Source organism: Rhinichthys klamathensis, unplaced genomic scaffold (assembly GCF_029890125.1).
Source record: "Rhinichthys klamathensis goyatoka isolate OS25496 unplaced genomic scaffold, OSU_Roscu_1.1 h1tg000303l_1, whole genome shotgun sequence".
In the NCBI taxonomy this organism is placed as follows: Eukaryota; Metazoa; Chordata; class Actinopteri; order Cypriniformes; family Leuciscidae; genus Rhinichthys; species Rhinichthys klamathensis.
In genome coordinates this window covers 4,642,523-4,657,913 of record NW_026606822.1, presented here as the reverse complement: position 1 = coordinate 4,657,913, position 15,391 = coordinate 4,642,523, and the positions used below count along the sequence as shown (strand labels likewise).

The 15,391-nt window shown below is 40.4% G+C and overlaps 1 protein-coding gene and 1 long non-coding RNA gene across 6 annotated transcripts in view; one reads left to right on the top strand and one right to left on the bottom strand.

Moving 5' to 3' along the window:
• The window catches only part of LOC130104159 (uncharacterized), a 217,174-nt gene that overhangs the window by 106,076 nt on the left and 95,707 nt on the right, over positions 1–15,391 (bottom strand). The window lies entirely within an intron of this gene.
• The window catches only part of slc12a5a (solute carrier family 12 member 5a), a 115,295-nt gene that overhangs the window by 58,339 nt on the left and 41,565 nt on the right, over positions 1–15,391 (top strand). For all 5 annotated transcript variants that reach the window (XM_056270567.1, XM_056270570.1, XM_056270569.1 and 2 more), the window contains one exon: positions 406–537. In XM_056270567.1, the coding sequence (XP_056126542.1) occupies positions 406–537 (132 nt within the window). The remainder of the gene's footprint in view (positions 1–405; positions 538–15,391) is intronic.

The following is a 15,391-nucleotide window of genomic DNA, read 5'->3' as shown; positions in this document are numbered from 1 at the left end:
ATTTTTGGTTTGCATGGATGACCTACTGTATTTGATCAAATGTGCCGTAAACACATTTTACTTTGTCACTAAATCGTTACGGCAGCTTCTCAAGTTTTTCATCAAATTCTTCCTCGATCAAATGATCTGAGCTGCTCTGTACTCTTACTGTATGACAACTACTGACTTAGTTGTTTCTGTTTTTACTATTCCTCCATTTCAGATGATGCTTCGTACTGTAAATAAAACTCTACTGAGAGTTTCATTAGCTATTAAAAATTCAATTCTGAGCAATAAATTGTCCTCTGGGCTTGTCTTTTGTATAATCTGTAAATGTAAACGTGACATTTCAGATGATGTTCATCACGAGTGAATTATTTAATGCTCACAATATTTGTTCTGTATGTGCGTGTGTTTGCTCTACAGGAGGAGATGGACACAATTCCCATGGTATCGTCTCTTCTCAGCAGTCTCGCCAACTACTCAAACCTGCCGCAGGGCAGCAAAGAACATGAGGAGGCGGAAAACAACGAGGGCTCGCGCAAGAAACCTGTCCAGGTACACATACATGCTAGTCTCGGCACGCTCTCAAAGCAACGGATATCCTTTTTCTTCACACATTTTTGTCTAGTTCTCAGTTGCTACGGGTGAACATTAATTGGCTTCTGCCAGACAGAGCGTCTATAAACAGCGAGATCGGGAGTGTAAATGACAGCTGCCAGCTCTGTTTTGACCTGTGACCTGATCTCCCTTAGTCCCTCGGCATCCCAGACTGGTTAGAGCTCATTAGAGATTCGCCTCGGTCATGCTCGTAACTTCCCTCGCGGCGCTGGCCTTTCCCGGTCGCTTGATTCAGTTTCACTTTTCTTGATTGCAATCTTGATTCAGTTTGCAAATTTGCTTCAAACTTTTTGTGTTTGGTATTAAAGGAGTGTAACAAAATTCACAAAGTGTTGGTGCACTAGTTGTGCAATTGAAAGTGGAGTCGTGTTAAGGTAAGGTTTTGTGAATGTGTAATGGGTTGATAAAACAAGTGCACGAGTACAATTTTATTTCATAACTACTAGTCTTATAGTTCCCAAATAATCATATAACATTTAAATTCAAAGGCATTCGTTTTTTTGTTTCGAATTACTCCGAAGGTGAATCAGTGCAATATTATTTTATTATTTGTAATATACTGTTATAGTATTTACATGATGTTATAGTACTATATATTAATAATTTTGAATTAGCTTTTTTTTCTTTTTCTTTTTTTTTTACTCTTGTGATTGTAATTTTTTTTATATTTAGCTGTATTTTTATTTAATTTTTGGTTTTAGTAATTTTAGCACTTCAAGTTATTTTATTTCCTTAGGCTGCCAATTTTCAAAGTTTTTTTATCAATTGCTTATATTTTGTATTATTATGTTTATTATTTCAAATACCAAACAAATTATTTTTAATAGTTTCAGTTTTTGTTAACAATAACAACTCAGTGATTCTTTTTCTCTGGCACAGAGAGTCTCTACTGAGCGTGTGCAAGACATTTAGCGTGTTACAAATATCTCCTATTAGAATTCCTCTGAGGCGTCCTCCACTTCAGCAGTCAAAATGACCAAAAACTTAGTAAAGATTAAACTCTGCAATACATCATTGCTCGGCTGTACAGGGAGAGCGAGTGAGAGAGAGAGAAAGAGAGTAAAATAGAGAAATGAGATGGAATTGGATTTGTCCTCTCAACACGATCGAGGAGAGCGATAATCTTCCTCTTGTTTCACACTGCGACTTCAACTTAATTAGCTCGTCTTGTAAAGCATCTGCTCTCCAATCAGCCTCCATTTTGAGAGGGTCAATCCGCTCATCTCCAGCAGCAAATGTCCTCGCATACCCACACACACGACATTACCAATCACGTCGACAGGTTTCAGCTCTGCTCCACGGATGTCTTGAACTCTCTCTCTCTCGGCCTAAAGATTTATTTACATCACAAAAACGGCACAGAAGTTATATCTGAAGTGGCATATACACTACTGTTGGGGTCAAACTACCACTTTTATTCAGCAAGGATGCATTAAATTGATCAGAAGTGACAGTAAAGACATTTATAAGGTAATAATATAAATAAATGTTGTTCTTTTGAACTTTCGATTCATTAAAGAATCCTGAAAAAAAATCGTGGTTTCCACAAAAATATGAAGCAGCAGCACAACTGTTTTCAACACTGATAATAATCAGAAATGTTTCTTGAGCAGCAAATCATCATATTAGAGTGATTTCTGAAGGATCATGTGACACTGAAGACTGGAGTAATGATGCTGAAAATTCAGCTTTGCATCATATATTACATTTTAAAATATAATCACAGAGAAACCTGCTATTTTAAATTGTAATAATATTCCACAGTATTACTGTTTTTACTGTATATTTTATCAGCCTTGTTGAGAATAAGAGACTTCTTGCATAAGAGGGTTTTTTTTAGGCGACATCTTAAGTTAAAAATCATTATTACTAGTGCCCTTGCACTACAGCTTTGAACATGAACTTGTAACATTAGGTAGTTAAGTCCTTAACAACCACTGTTTTGTGATGCAGACATCACAAAATGTAAGATTTTTCTTGACCGACATTAAAATAGCCATTAATATCTCTTGCATTGAAGGGAGACCTGATCCATATCACAAAACAACATGCAAAAAAAAACAAAAAAAAACAACGTTTTGGCGACCATCCATCTTCATGACAGCAAGTTCTGCATGTGCAAAATCTAGTTCTGTTTGCAATTCTGTGTAGTGTAGAAATGGCCTCAATGGCTTCACCTTTAATGTTGTGTTGCTATGACTGCTTATGTTTATAATTGATTCGCAGCAGATATTTCAGTCTTGTCACATTAATGAAAGCTGATTGCATGAGGGGGAATGTTATTTTTCTCCTGAAGGATGATGTAAGATGAGCTATGAAGTATGATGCCTCATAAGGAGAGGTTATCAGATGTTGCGGGCGGTGACATGTGGTCGTTACAGTTGCCATATGCTCTCTGTAGACCACTAGCCAACGCTCGCTACATGGACACTCTCACACACACACACACACACACACACACACACACACACTGAGTCGCAGGAAAAATGCTAATTCATGTCATGCTCTAAGGGACAGGGGCACAGAGCCGTTATTTGTGCAATTTCTGAACATGTTCACGTACACACAGTAATCCGTGTTGGGCTGACAGTGATATTCGCTGCCCTTTTCCTTCCCCTGCCATTGCTGTGGTTTTTAATAATTCACCCCGTCTGAGCTAAGTCACATTAACGCTGTCAGCCCCTGTTTGGGCAGCCAAGCGAGAGGAGACTATTACAAGCTCCTCTCTTCTCCTCTTCTCCATCTCTGACGGCGGTCATCAGTTCGTTTGTCAGTTCTGTCGGCATGCAAAATGCACTTATGCTCATGTACAGTTTGGTTAATGTTTGGGACATTCAGAATCACATGTTGAGAAAATGATATTTTGCTTGAAAATGACATGAATGAAACCTGTTTTTGTATCAAAACATTATTTTCATGACAGTTAAACATTTCCCCCATGCCAAATGACTCTCATTACTGTAGTGAGAAACATGTTTACAGCAGCTCTCTCCATTTATCATAGAGTCCTAAAGAAAATTAATCACAGTTGCATCCAAAATATTAACCAGCTCAACTGTTTTCAACATTGATAATACTCAAAAATGTTTCTCGAGCAGCAAATCAGCATATTAGAGTGATTTCTGAAGGATCATGTGACTCTGAAGACTGGAGTAATGATGCTGAACATTCATATATTACATTTTAAAATATATTCAAATACAAAACAGTTAAAACCTTAAAACTCAAGTGCTTAAATGTAAAACATATTTTTAATATAAAAAAATGTTGGACAGCCATGTTGTTTTAAACATGTATGACTTACCTTTCATTCATATTATAAATACACTCACTGGCCACTTTATTAGGTACCCCATGCTTGTAACGGGTTGGACCCCCTTTTGCCTTCAGAACTGCCTCAATTCTTCGTGGCATAGATTCAACAAGGTGCTGGAAGCATTCCTCAGGGAGTTTGGTCCATATTGACATGATGGCATCACACAGTTGCCGCAGATTTGTCGGCTGCACATCCATGATGCGAATCTCCCGTTCCACCACATCCCAAAGATGCTCTATTGGGTTGAGATCTGGTGACTGTGGAGGCCATTTTAGTACAGTGAACTCATTGTCATGTTCAAGAAACCAATTTGAAATGATTAGAGCTTTGTGACATGGTGGAAGTAGCCATCAGAGGATGGGTACATGGTGGCCATAAAGGGATGGACATGGTCAGAAACAATGCTCAGGTAGGCCGTGGCATTTAAACGATGCCCAATTGGCACTAAGGGGCCTAAAGTGTGCCAGGAAAACATCCCCCACACCATTACACCACCACCACCAGCCTGCACAGTGGTAACAAGGCATGATGGTTCCATGTTCTCATTCTGTTTACGCCAAATTCTGACTCTAACATCTGAATGTCTCAACAGAAATCGAGACTCATCAGACCAGGCAACATTTTTCCAGTCTTCAACTGTTCAATTTTGGTGAGCTCTTGCAAATTGTAGCCTCTTTTTCCTATTTGTAGTGGAGATGAGTGGTACCCGGTGGAGTCTTCTGCTGTTGTAGCCCATCCGCCTCAAGGTTGTGCGTGTTGTGGCTTCACAAATGCTTTGCTGCATACCTCGGTTGTAACGAGTGGTTATTTCAGTCACTGTTGCCCTTCTATCAGCTCGAACCAGTCTGGCCATTCTCCTCTGACCTCTGGCATCAACAAGGCATTTCCGCCCACAGAACTGCCGCTCACTGGATGTTTTTTCTTTTTCTGACCATTCTCTGTAAACCCTAGAGATGGTTGTGCGTGAAAATCCCAGTAGATTAGCAGTTTCTGAAATACTCAGACCAGCCCTTCTGGCACCAACAATCATGCCACGTTCAAAGTCACTCAAATCAACTTTCTTCCCCATACTGATGCTCGGTTTGAACTGCAGGAGATTGTCTTGACCATGTCTACATGCCTAAATGCACTGAGTTGCCGCCATGTGATTGGCTGCTTAGAAATTAAGTGTTAACGAGCAGTTGGACAGGTGTACCTAATAAAGTGGCCGGTGAGTGTATATATAATTATATTAAAATATATCAATAAATGATATAAATGGATTAATTAAATAATTTATATATAATATAATTTTTGAATTTCATATATTATATAGCCTATATAATTGCTGTTAAATCAAAAATCCTTCTTTAGTTTTAAAAACAACATGAGGGTGAGTAAATGATGGCAGTATTTTCAGTTTTTGGTGTCCTATCCCTTTAAAATCAGGTACTTTTCAAGCTCTCAGTAGATCAGCTGTCTGTCATTCCTAAAGAGGAATCCGTTATCCAGCAGTTTCACATGTGGTCCTGCATCTGGACAGGTGTTGACGAACACACAGGGGTCTGTGGCGTACGCACTGGGACTGGGACACCTGAGGCTCTCCTCCGACGCCTGTCCCATCTGCTCTCTGCTGCTTTACCTGAGACCCTCGCCACCCGTGGGAAATCACAAACACACACACATATACACACGGGACCAAAGAGGTTTGATTACGCACCTGCTCCAGTAAACTGAACACAGCTCCACTCTGCCTGAGTCTATGGGCCGAAGAGTGACCGCTGTTGATTCAGGCGTTCGCACTCGCTTGACACGCCAGCACAGCTTCGATACGCATGGTGTCGACCCGACACTCTTCACTAACTGACACACCCTGAGCCTGCCAGATACAGAAGTATCTCACAGAAAAAAAAGTACCACGGTAATATCACAATGTACCTTGGAGTAGCTTGTAAATATTGTGTTGATATGTAAATAGCATTTATATGGTGATCATACTTTGCAAACCTCGCTGCCATGTTGCCTATGTGGTTGCAAAGGTACGGTTTGTATAAGCTGAGAGTGTTGCATTGATGAATAAATGACTCTTGTATGTACTCTTGGCCCAGTATTATGTGGGTCTAAACTTCCAGAAGCTGTCATGGGATTGTGTTGATTTTCTTCAGGACGTGAGGAACGCTTCATTTGTATTCCAGTGGGGCTCTCAGGTTTTAGTGTGCCCGTCTAGAGGATTGCCTGTTCAAATTGCAGCAGGAACGGCAGGTTTTCTTCAGGTTTATGGAGTTTCTGTTGGAGTGCTGTGGGTAAATGTGTTTCTGCGGTACAACTGAACACAACCCCAAACTTTTAATAAGAAAAAAACCTTTTCTATTAGGGTCGGTGTTCATGTTGCGGCCTATTCACATGCACAAATGAAATTCATCCGACAAAGGATTTGTTTTTGTCCTGTTGGTTAATACTTTTTGTATTAATCTGGCAAAAACAACTAGATGAATTGGTGCTTGTTCTTAGCTAGTCTCAGCTTCGGACGTCACGGCCACGGACCGTTGGCTGAAGGGTCTGATCCAAATGGCACACAACATGGGAAACACGCAGAGTCGAATCGAAGTCGAATCTGAGTTTCGAATCTGCTTGAATTCTACAGGATTTCCAGGAGACGTGTGTGTCGCGTTCTTTACAGTCCGCCTGGAAACAAATGGCGCTTTTCCACTGCTGGTACGGCTCGGTACGGCTCAGTACGGTTCGGCTCGGCGCGGCACGGTTCGGCTCGCTTCGCTTTTCCACTGCTTGGTACGACTCGGCTCAGCACGGCACGGCTCGGCTCGCTTTAGCTCGGTTTGCTTTTCCACTGCAGTTAGTACCGCTTCAAAGTGGGTGGGATTATAGTCTGACCGTTATAGTTTATCCGCTCCTCGGCAACCAACGAGACGAACGTCTGCACTTCGTCCACTGACCACGATTCAGCCATTTCTTTTTTATGGAAGTTTTCTTTCTTTCTATTTTCTACAAGCAAGTCAAGCAAGTAGTTTTAAAACATGTGCTACAGTGGTGGCTGTTGTCTACTGGCTATTTAAATCTAGTGGGTTTAGTGTCTCGTGTCGCAAATACAATGACGCTGATAGTGACGATTCTGTCTGTCTGACCAATCAGTGATCTGTAGTGTTTTCACGTCACATATTAGTATCGGTACGGTATGCTTGGAACCTCAACAGACCAGGTACCATTTAAAGCGAGCCGAAGCGAGCCGTACCGTACCGTACCATGCAGTGGAAATGTGCCATAAGTGAGCCGTACCGAACCGAGCCGTACTGTACCATGCAGTGGAAAAGCGCCAAAGTGAGCCGTACCGAACCGAACCGTACCGTTCCATGCAGTGGAAAAGCGCCAAAAGATGCCGTGATGTCAAACCCCCTTGTGGAAAAAGCAAGCCATTGTGTTCAGCGCTAACCAGGATCAACTAAACGCTGGATTTTTTTAAAAGTATGTGAATTAAGCAAAGTTTGCGGCACAGACTCGGCAAATACGTCCAATAAGTTAAATTTGTATGCCCCTAAACATGACCCGGAACCAAACAACCAGTGAATGATTGCTTTAGACGTCAGTCAGACCCCCGGGCGGTCAGTGGCCAATGAAAGTCCAGATCTTCTGCCATCAGTCTGAACAACTGACTAGTTCTCATCTGACTAAGTGTCACCGGTGTGTGTCTTCTGTTTCTGACGCTCATCTGCTTCAAGTTTGGACGTGTTGAGCGTTCAGAGATGCTCTTCTGCAGACCTCGGTTGTAACGAGTGCTTATTTTAGTCAATGTTGCCTTTCTATCAGTCTGGCCATTCTCCTCAACAAGGCGTTTTCTCCCATAGGATGTTAGTATGTGTTCACTCTATCTTGTTTCTTTAATTATGTGCCTGATATTAAATCCTGAGCCCAAACTTCACCTCACCTCGTGTTTCTGTGGCGACAGCACTTTTTAATGACTAATTGCTGATTGGACACATCTCACTCACTCCTCAGCTCAGAAGTGTTATACACACGCCTCTTGAGCCGCTCGTAATTAGAGGGATGCGAGAGATGAGAGGGGAGATTCTGGTGTAGTCAGACTCAGAAGTGTTTGTGTTTTGCTATTGTTCATGGATGCCGGGGTGGGGAATGGAGTGGAACATGCTTTTCAAGAGCACAGCTGTATTGTTATTGGGAGAAGTGAGCCGTAATCTTACCTTGACACACGTTTTATGAATGAAACCGATATACGAGCAGCCTTGGCCATTTTGTTTCACTTCATCATTTTGTTTCATTTCAGTTGTCGCATAGAAAACAAAAACGCTCTTTATGAAATATTACATTTTCTGAGTCGTTTGCCCTTGCAAAACCCACCTCCAATGATGCTCTCAGGTTTATGATAGGATCTCTAGAATATATGGCTTGATTCATTAATTGTTTGCCTGTTTTATCTTATATTTTCAATACTTCAGTAAGCATTTTTTTCTAAGTGATGTAAGAGATAGAATAGCGAAAACTGAATAAAAACTAATTTATTCAGTTGTGGTTCTGGCCATGTTGGTGTCTGTTGTCCAGCGGTTAAGTTTTATGTAAATTCTGGCATGACTATGCCGAAATAATTCATTCACTGTCATCAAGTCAAAAGCTGTAAAAACGATTGTGAGAAAGAAAGACATTATTGAGATGAGGATTAAAGGGAATAGCTCAGTGCAGGGCACAGACAGACAGCAAATCTGATTAGTATTCCTCTGACATCAGGCACATTAGCATGAAGAGAAGGATGTCAAAATGACAAAGACGATCTGCTTCCCTCCGCCTGGATTGTCTGTGGTTTTCACAGGACGAGTGTTGCTCTTGGGTTTGGAGGGTCTGTGGAGAGAGGGATTGGACTCCTTCAAGATCTAGTACATGGATGGGCAACATTATTCCCGTAGCTCTCCAACCCTGATATAAAACCGCCCTGCCTGTAGCCTTGAGGCCCTTGCACACTGAGTCCGAAATTCGCGTCAGAAATTTTCCCACGTTAAAAAATAAATACGACCTCACGTTATGTCAATCACGCTTACACACTGCCTCCGAAACTTTCGTCCGTCATAAAAAAAATCGGATCGTGTTCGATTTTCTGCGTTTTCGCATCCGTAGCAAGCCGTTTGAATGGTGTTTTGACAATTCAGACCCACCGAATCATGAATACGAAAAAACGCATACGAAAATTTCGGACGGAAATTTCAACAAAATGTTGCTTTCGGAGGACACGTTCATACCAAGGTATGAAGGAAATCATCAAGGCACGTCTGAGTCCAATGTAAGCTTCACTTTCTGTCTTCACATCTGATCAGGTTTTGAAGGCAGCACAGATGTGTCCTTCGCTGCCTTTGATATCCCACAATCCTGTGCATTTCATTCTGTGACAGTTGAGCTAAAAATAAAGATGGCGTCTGAAAGTTGCGGTCAGTTTGTGTGTAAGTGTATGCGTTCCACTTCTGATTTATAGCTAGCGAGAAATTTATATTGTCGTAATGAAAGAACTACAATAGTAATAGTTTGGTTGCTTGTGACTATTCATCTTCCTCTTGATCACATTCCAGAGGTTTTCAGTGTGGGTTCAGGTCTGGACATATTACTGACCCCAAAATCTTGAATGGTAGTTTGTATTCTGTTACAAAAGATTTCTATTTTCAAAAACATTAGAAATAGTAATGTTTCCAAACTTTAGACCAGTACTGCATGTTTATGTTAGATGCGATTGATCGCGATTGGTCGATCAGACAGCACTAAAAAATGCCCAATGCAACATTTGTCATTTTAATTTAAGTTAAAGTATTAAAATAACTAAAAACTTTTTCTTTTCTTTTTTACAAAAACACAGGAAATTTACAAAAATAATCTTTTAAATCTATTAAAAATAAGTGTTACCATATAAAAATAAATAAAAGAAGAGCATCATCTTTTTTAAATAAGTACAACATTAGCATATTATTAAAAAGGTAGACTTCACAGAAAATACCCTAATGCTATTAGAATGTAATAGTAATAGTAAAAAAATAATATTAATTGGACAACTTTTTTTTACAGCTACATTATTTTTGTCTTGAATTTTAAAAGCACTTTTGTATTGTTAAATATGTTTTTCTTTCCTTTTTTTAGCATTTTCTCAAAGTTTAATAGTTGAGAAGTTGAAGTCAAAATCATCATTTATGCCTGTGGTACTTTATACTAAGTTGAGGTTTGAATTTAAAATAGTTTTTAAAGCCAAATAGTTTTTACTGGCCGCCACATTGGAGTGCCGTCCTGATGTGTTCTTGTTGTGGCCTCAAGGGGGCGCTAGAGTTTCCTTCAAGTGGAGCGAATCTCATTGGTCCAGAGATGTGCTTCAAGCCACAGTCACTTTGATTTGTAGTTTGTTGAAGAATCTGTGGATGTCGATCAGAGTCTGTCTGAGGACAGTAATCATATCTAGAACACGTCATTGTTTTCTCTATGCCTTTGTTCAATATACTGTTTATATTTGGTGTAGATACACATTAAAACACGACATGTATCGACATGTACTTTCTATAGAGTTACGGTTAGGGTCTGGTTTAGGGTTAGTTACTTTTAATTAATTATTAATTTATTACTATAGTTTGTAGTAACGTGTAACTACATCACCTTAAAATAAAGTGTTACCAAAGTTATTTATAAAAATTGTTGTTATGCATTATTTACAGACCTCATTTTTAACGCTTGCATGTAAACCTCAGATGCGTGACCTTATCATAGAACTTAATTATTGCTGTCATTTAGACGTGATGCATAAAGCCACATTATATTAGATTACATTAATACTGGAATTAATCCTTGCTTCAGAAATCAAATTATCCCACACAGAATTGCACATTTGCATGGCTGATATTGAATTTAATGGCATGCATTATTCAGGCCTTCTTATTTATTTCAGGTTAATTAAATTAAAAGTCTTGTTTCCCAGTTTGCCATCTGCTGTCGCTTTGAGCGTATGGATGACTTGTTCTGATCTCTCTGTGTGTGTGTGTGTGTGTGTGTGTGTGTGTGTGTGTGTGTGTGTGTGTGTGTGTGTGTGTGTGTGTGTGTGTGTGTGTGTGTGTGTGTGTGTGTGTGTGTGTGTGTGTGTGTGTGTGTGTGTGTGTGCGTCTGTCATGAAGATTATGCCGGAGGGAAGCATCTTTTCTCTCTGCGGTTCTTTTAGTCTTTGCTCCTTTCAGCACATCAGATTGTCTCCCAAATATAACAGTTAACGACAATTACTGTAATTAGCTCTAATTTATAAAATATATAGTTATGGCTTTAGATTCTGATTGGATGAGTCTTATTCAAAGCCGGTGTAAAAGAGCAGATATAAAGTGATCAGTTGACTGTCCATATAACTACAATATCACCTTTAAAATAACCATATTCATGTACAACTGTATTTATATGGTCCTCCAAGGTACTTGAAAAAATATGTTTTTCAGGTACTTTTTTGATAATTAATGCTAATCAGCTATATTGATAATAATTTTTTTTTATGATTAATAAAACAAAATCTGTTTATTTATAGTGCTCTTTTACAAATGCAAAAAAACTATATCAGGGGTGTGAGCCCGTCTAGATCGGTCCAATGGTGGTATCCGATAGAACGGATGGTTAATGGTCATTTATATAATAGTTTAGCAGCACATTTGATTATTCTTTTCAACTCTTTCCTTATATACCCGTTTATATTAGGAAGCTATGTTGCTCAGAGGTCCTCACGCCTTGTTTAACGCGGGTCTCACGTTTACAAGCTCGCCAGCTTCGGTCACCAAACAGAGGTAAATGCTATATACCTGAGATCGGTCGCAGTCACGCTTACACAATCAAAGAGACTTTGGTATACGCTGATTTCACGCAGCCGCCATTTTGAAATCGAAAGCGAGGCTCCGGTGGGAAGAACCCCGGAAGTACAGATAGACAACAATGCCTTGGACTACCAACCTGAAGCTGCTGCCGCGATTTACACTATTGATGTTAATATCCAATATAGGATATGTATATAGTTCGTTCCTGCTTCTTTTTTTTTTACGTTCTGAATTATATATATAAAAAATAATTTTATTTATAAATGAATTTCACTGTATATAGCAGTGGGTAGCCACGAGGGGGAAATGGGTGGGCCTAGGCCCCCTCATTTACATGTCCGGCCCCTCAGATTTCTGATTGCTTAAAAAAAAAAAAAAAAAAAACTTTAGGAGGCAAAATATTTTTTTAGTGATTATGTAAATTACACTGTGCAAACCAAAGTAATAGGCCTACTACCCACCGGATGAAGAAGGGTTTCCTCTCAGTCTCCACAGTAGCCTACATATAATATTCATTTTTTTTTCTTTCTTTTTTCGTGTTCGCATTTATGAGGAAAAAACAATGTTACGGACGTGTTCTCCGTTACAGACGTGAGCGCTCTGAAAGTGGCACTAAAAGATGCTTTAAAACTTTCACAGAGACATCAAACAGAAAGCACAAACCCTTTCTTTAACCTGAATTTCGTTTTGTATTAATTGTATCTTAATTTTAATGAATGTTTCATCAACCAATTGCCTGGATTTAATAAATAAGAAGTAAATATACACACGATAGATAGCCTAATCAGAAACGAAGGCGCCGGCCCGTGAAGCTCGTCTCATAAATGAACCGAAACTCAGCATATAAGGTAGCCTACTTGCCTCACATGTCTACTTTTAAACAGAATAATTCAAAACGAAAGAAAACAGACTACAGACTGCTCTCTGCTTATGTAATCCTTATGAAATGTGCATTTCTCTCTGGCGCGTTCAATACTGAAGATCGCGAGTCACTCAGCATCGTCAACTTCATCTTAGCCGACAAAGAAAACACTTGTTTATTAATAAACAATTAAAATATCTCCTTGCTATATTTTACATATTCATAATCATTACTTTTGCCGGTTCTTTGTGACCGCTTTTAGGTGCTTTATTGGCAGCGCCACCCTTACATGTTACATGAGTCGCCACCACATCACCGCAGAATAGGTATATAAAATTCTGGCTATATATATATATACACTCACCGGCCACTTTATTAGGTACACCTGTCCAACTGCTCGTTAACACTTAATTTCTAAGCAGCCAATCACATGGCGGCAACTCAGTGCATTTAGGCATGTAGACATGGTCAAGACAATCTCCTGCAGTTCAAACCGAGCATCAGTATGGGGAAGAAAGTTGATTTGAGTGACTTTGAACGTGGCATGATTGTTGGTGCCAGAAGGGCTGGTCTGAGTATTGCAGAAACTGCTAATCTACTGGGATTTTCACGCACAACCATCTCTAGGGTTTACAGAGAATGGTCCGAAAAAGAAAAAACATCCAGTGAGCGGCAGTTCTGTGGGCGGAAATGCCTTGTTGATGCCAGAGGTCAGAGGAGAATGGCCAGACTGGTTCGAGCTGATAGAAGGGCAACAGTGACTGAAATAACCACTCGTTACAACCGAGGTATGCAGCAAAGCATTTGTGAAGCCACAACACGCACAACCTTGAGGCGGATGGGCTACAACAGCAGAAGACTCCACCGGGTACCACTCATCTCCACTACAAATAGGAAAAAGAGGCTACAATTTGCAAGAGCTCACCAAAATTGAACAGTTGAAGACTGGAAAAATGTTGCCTGGTCTGATGAGTCTCGATTTCTGTTGAGACATTCAGATGTTAGAGTCAGAATTTGGCGTAAACAGAATGAGAACATGGAACCATCATGCCTTGTTACCACTGTGCAGGCTGGTGGTGGTGGTGTAATGGTGTGGGGGATGTTTTCCTGGCACACTTTAGGCCCCTTAGTGCCAATTGGGCATCGTTTAAATGCCACGGCCTACCTGAGCATTGTTTCTGACCATGTCCATCCCTTTATGGCCACCATGTACCCATCCTCTGATGGCTACTTCCACCATGTCACAAAGCTCTAATCATTTCAAATTGGTTTCTTGAACATGACAATGAGTTCACTGTACTAAAATGGCCTCCACAGTCACCAGATCTCAACCCAATAGAGCATCTTTGGGATGTGGTGGAACGGGAGATTCGCATCATGGATGTGCAGCCGACAAATCTGCGGCAACTGTGTGATGCCATCATGTCAATATGGACCAAACTCCCTGAGGAATGCTTCCAGCACCTTGTTGAATCTATGCCACGAAGAATTGAGGCAGTTCTGAAGGCAAAAGGGGGTCCAACCCGTTACTAGCATGGGGTACCTAATAAAGTGGCCGGTGAGTGTATATATCCTATATGTATATATGTTGCCCCCTCATTTAAAGACGGGACCCCCCAAAAATAAAATTCTGGCTACGCCCCTAGTATATAGTCTAAAGTATGAAAGAAATGTATGTACATTTTTAGAATAACTAATTTCTACATTAAACACAACAATACGCCATCGCATTCGTGACTCTCCTATGATTAAAGGCGACACTTCCGGTTTTCTTCCCACCGGAGCCATTTCAAAATGGCGGCTGCGTGAAATCAGCGTATAGCCCCTGTGGAATTGCATACACTTGAATGTAAAGCTGCAGTCCGCAGTTTTTCCTCTTTGTCGCCATCTCTGTTCGAAATCTGCAATTGCAGTCATTCGCGGAATTATCAACTTTACGTGAGTTGTTCCTCGAGACGGCACAGCGCGGATGAATCCGTTTTGAGGAGAATGTGCAGCTGTCGATCGCTTATCATATCACGTCAAACCGTGCAAATTATACTTTGCTGTCAAATTGTTAATGTTAACAACATCAGCATTGCGTGCCGTGACTACAATTAATGCCCTTCAGATATTTATCTTTGTTTTCGCATGGTTCCAGTTGCAGTCTCTTTTTCCAAACTCTCAGTCCAAAGTCTTTCGCATTTTACAGCGGGTGAGTCTGTAGTTGTCTCTGGTGATCGTCGTTTGAACCTTTCTGGATCCGCCATCAAATTAATACGTTTAATTATATCAAGTGCTGTGAGAAAAGGCTATAAATCTCCACCTCCAACATCCTCACACACAACTTTTTTAGGGACCAGAATATCACTTGAAGGGAAACAGTACGAAATCACCTAGCAACCTCCCAGTACATCATAACAACTCCATAGCAACCTGATAACAACCAATCAGAACACCTCAGCAACCCCATAGCAACAATCAGACATCACGGTATCAGAAGTGTAAGAATCTAGTTGCACACTGTTCTTATAGTTACAGTAAAGTGAGTGAGTGAGTGAGTGAGTGAGTGAGTGAGTGAGTGAGTGAGTGAGTGAGTGAGTGAGTGAGTAAGTGAGTGAGTGAGTGAGTGAGTGAATGCTGCTCAGTTATTCAGCGCATGTTTTCAGGGTGTGTCACGTGAGACTCTCTCAGACACCCATTAGACCACATTTAATCAACTGTGTGAACTGAAAAGTGCTTTGACAAACCGCGTGTGTGTGTGTGTGCGTGCGTGCGTGCGTGCGTGTGTGTGTGTGTGTGTATGCGGTCGTCTTGTAC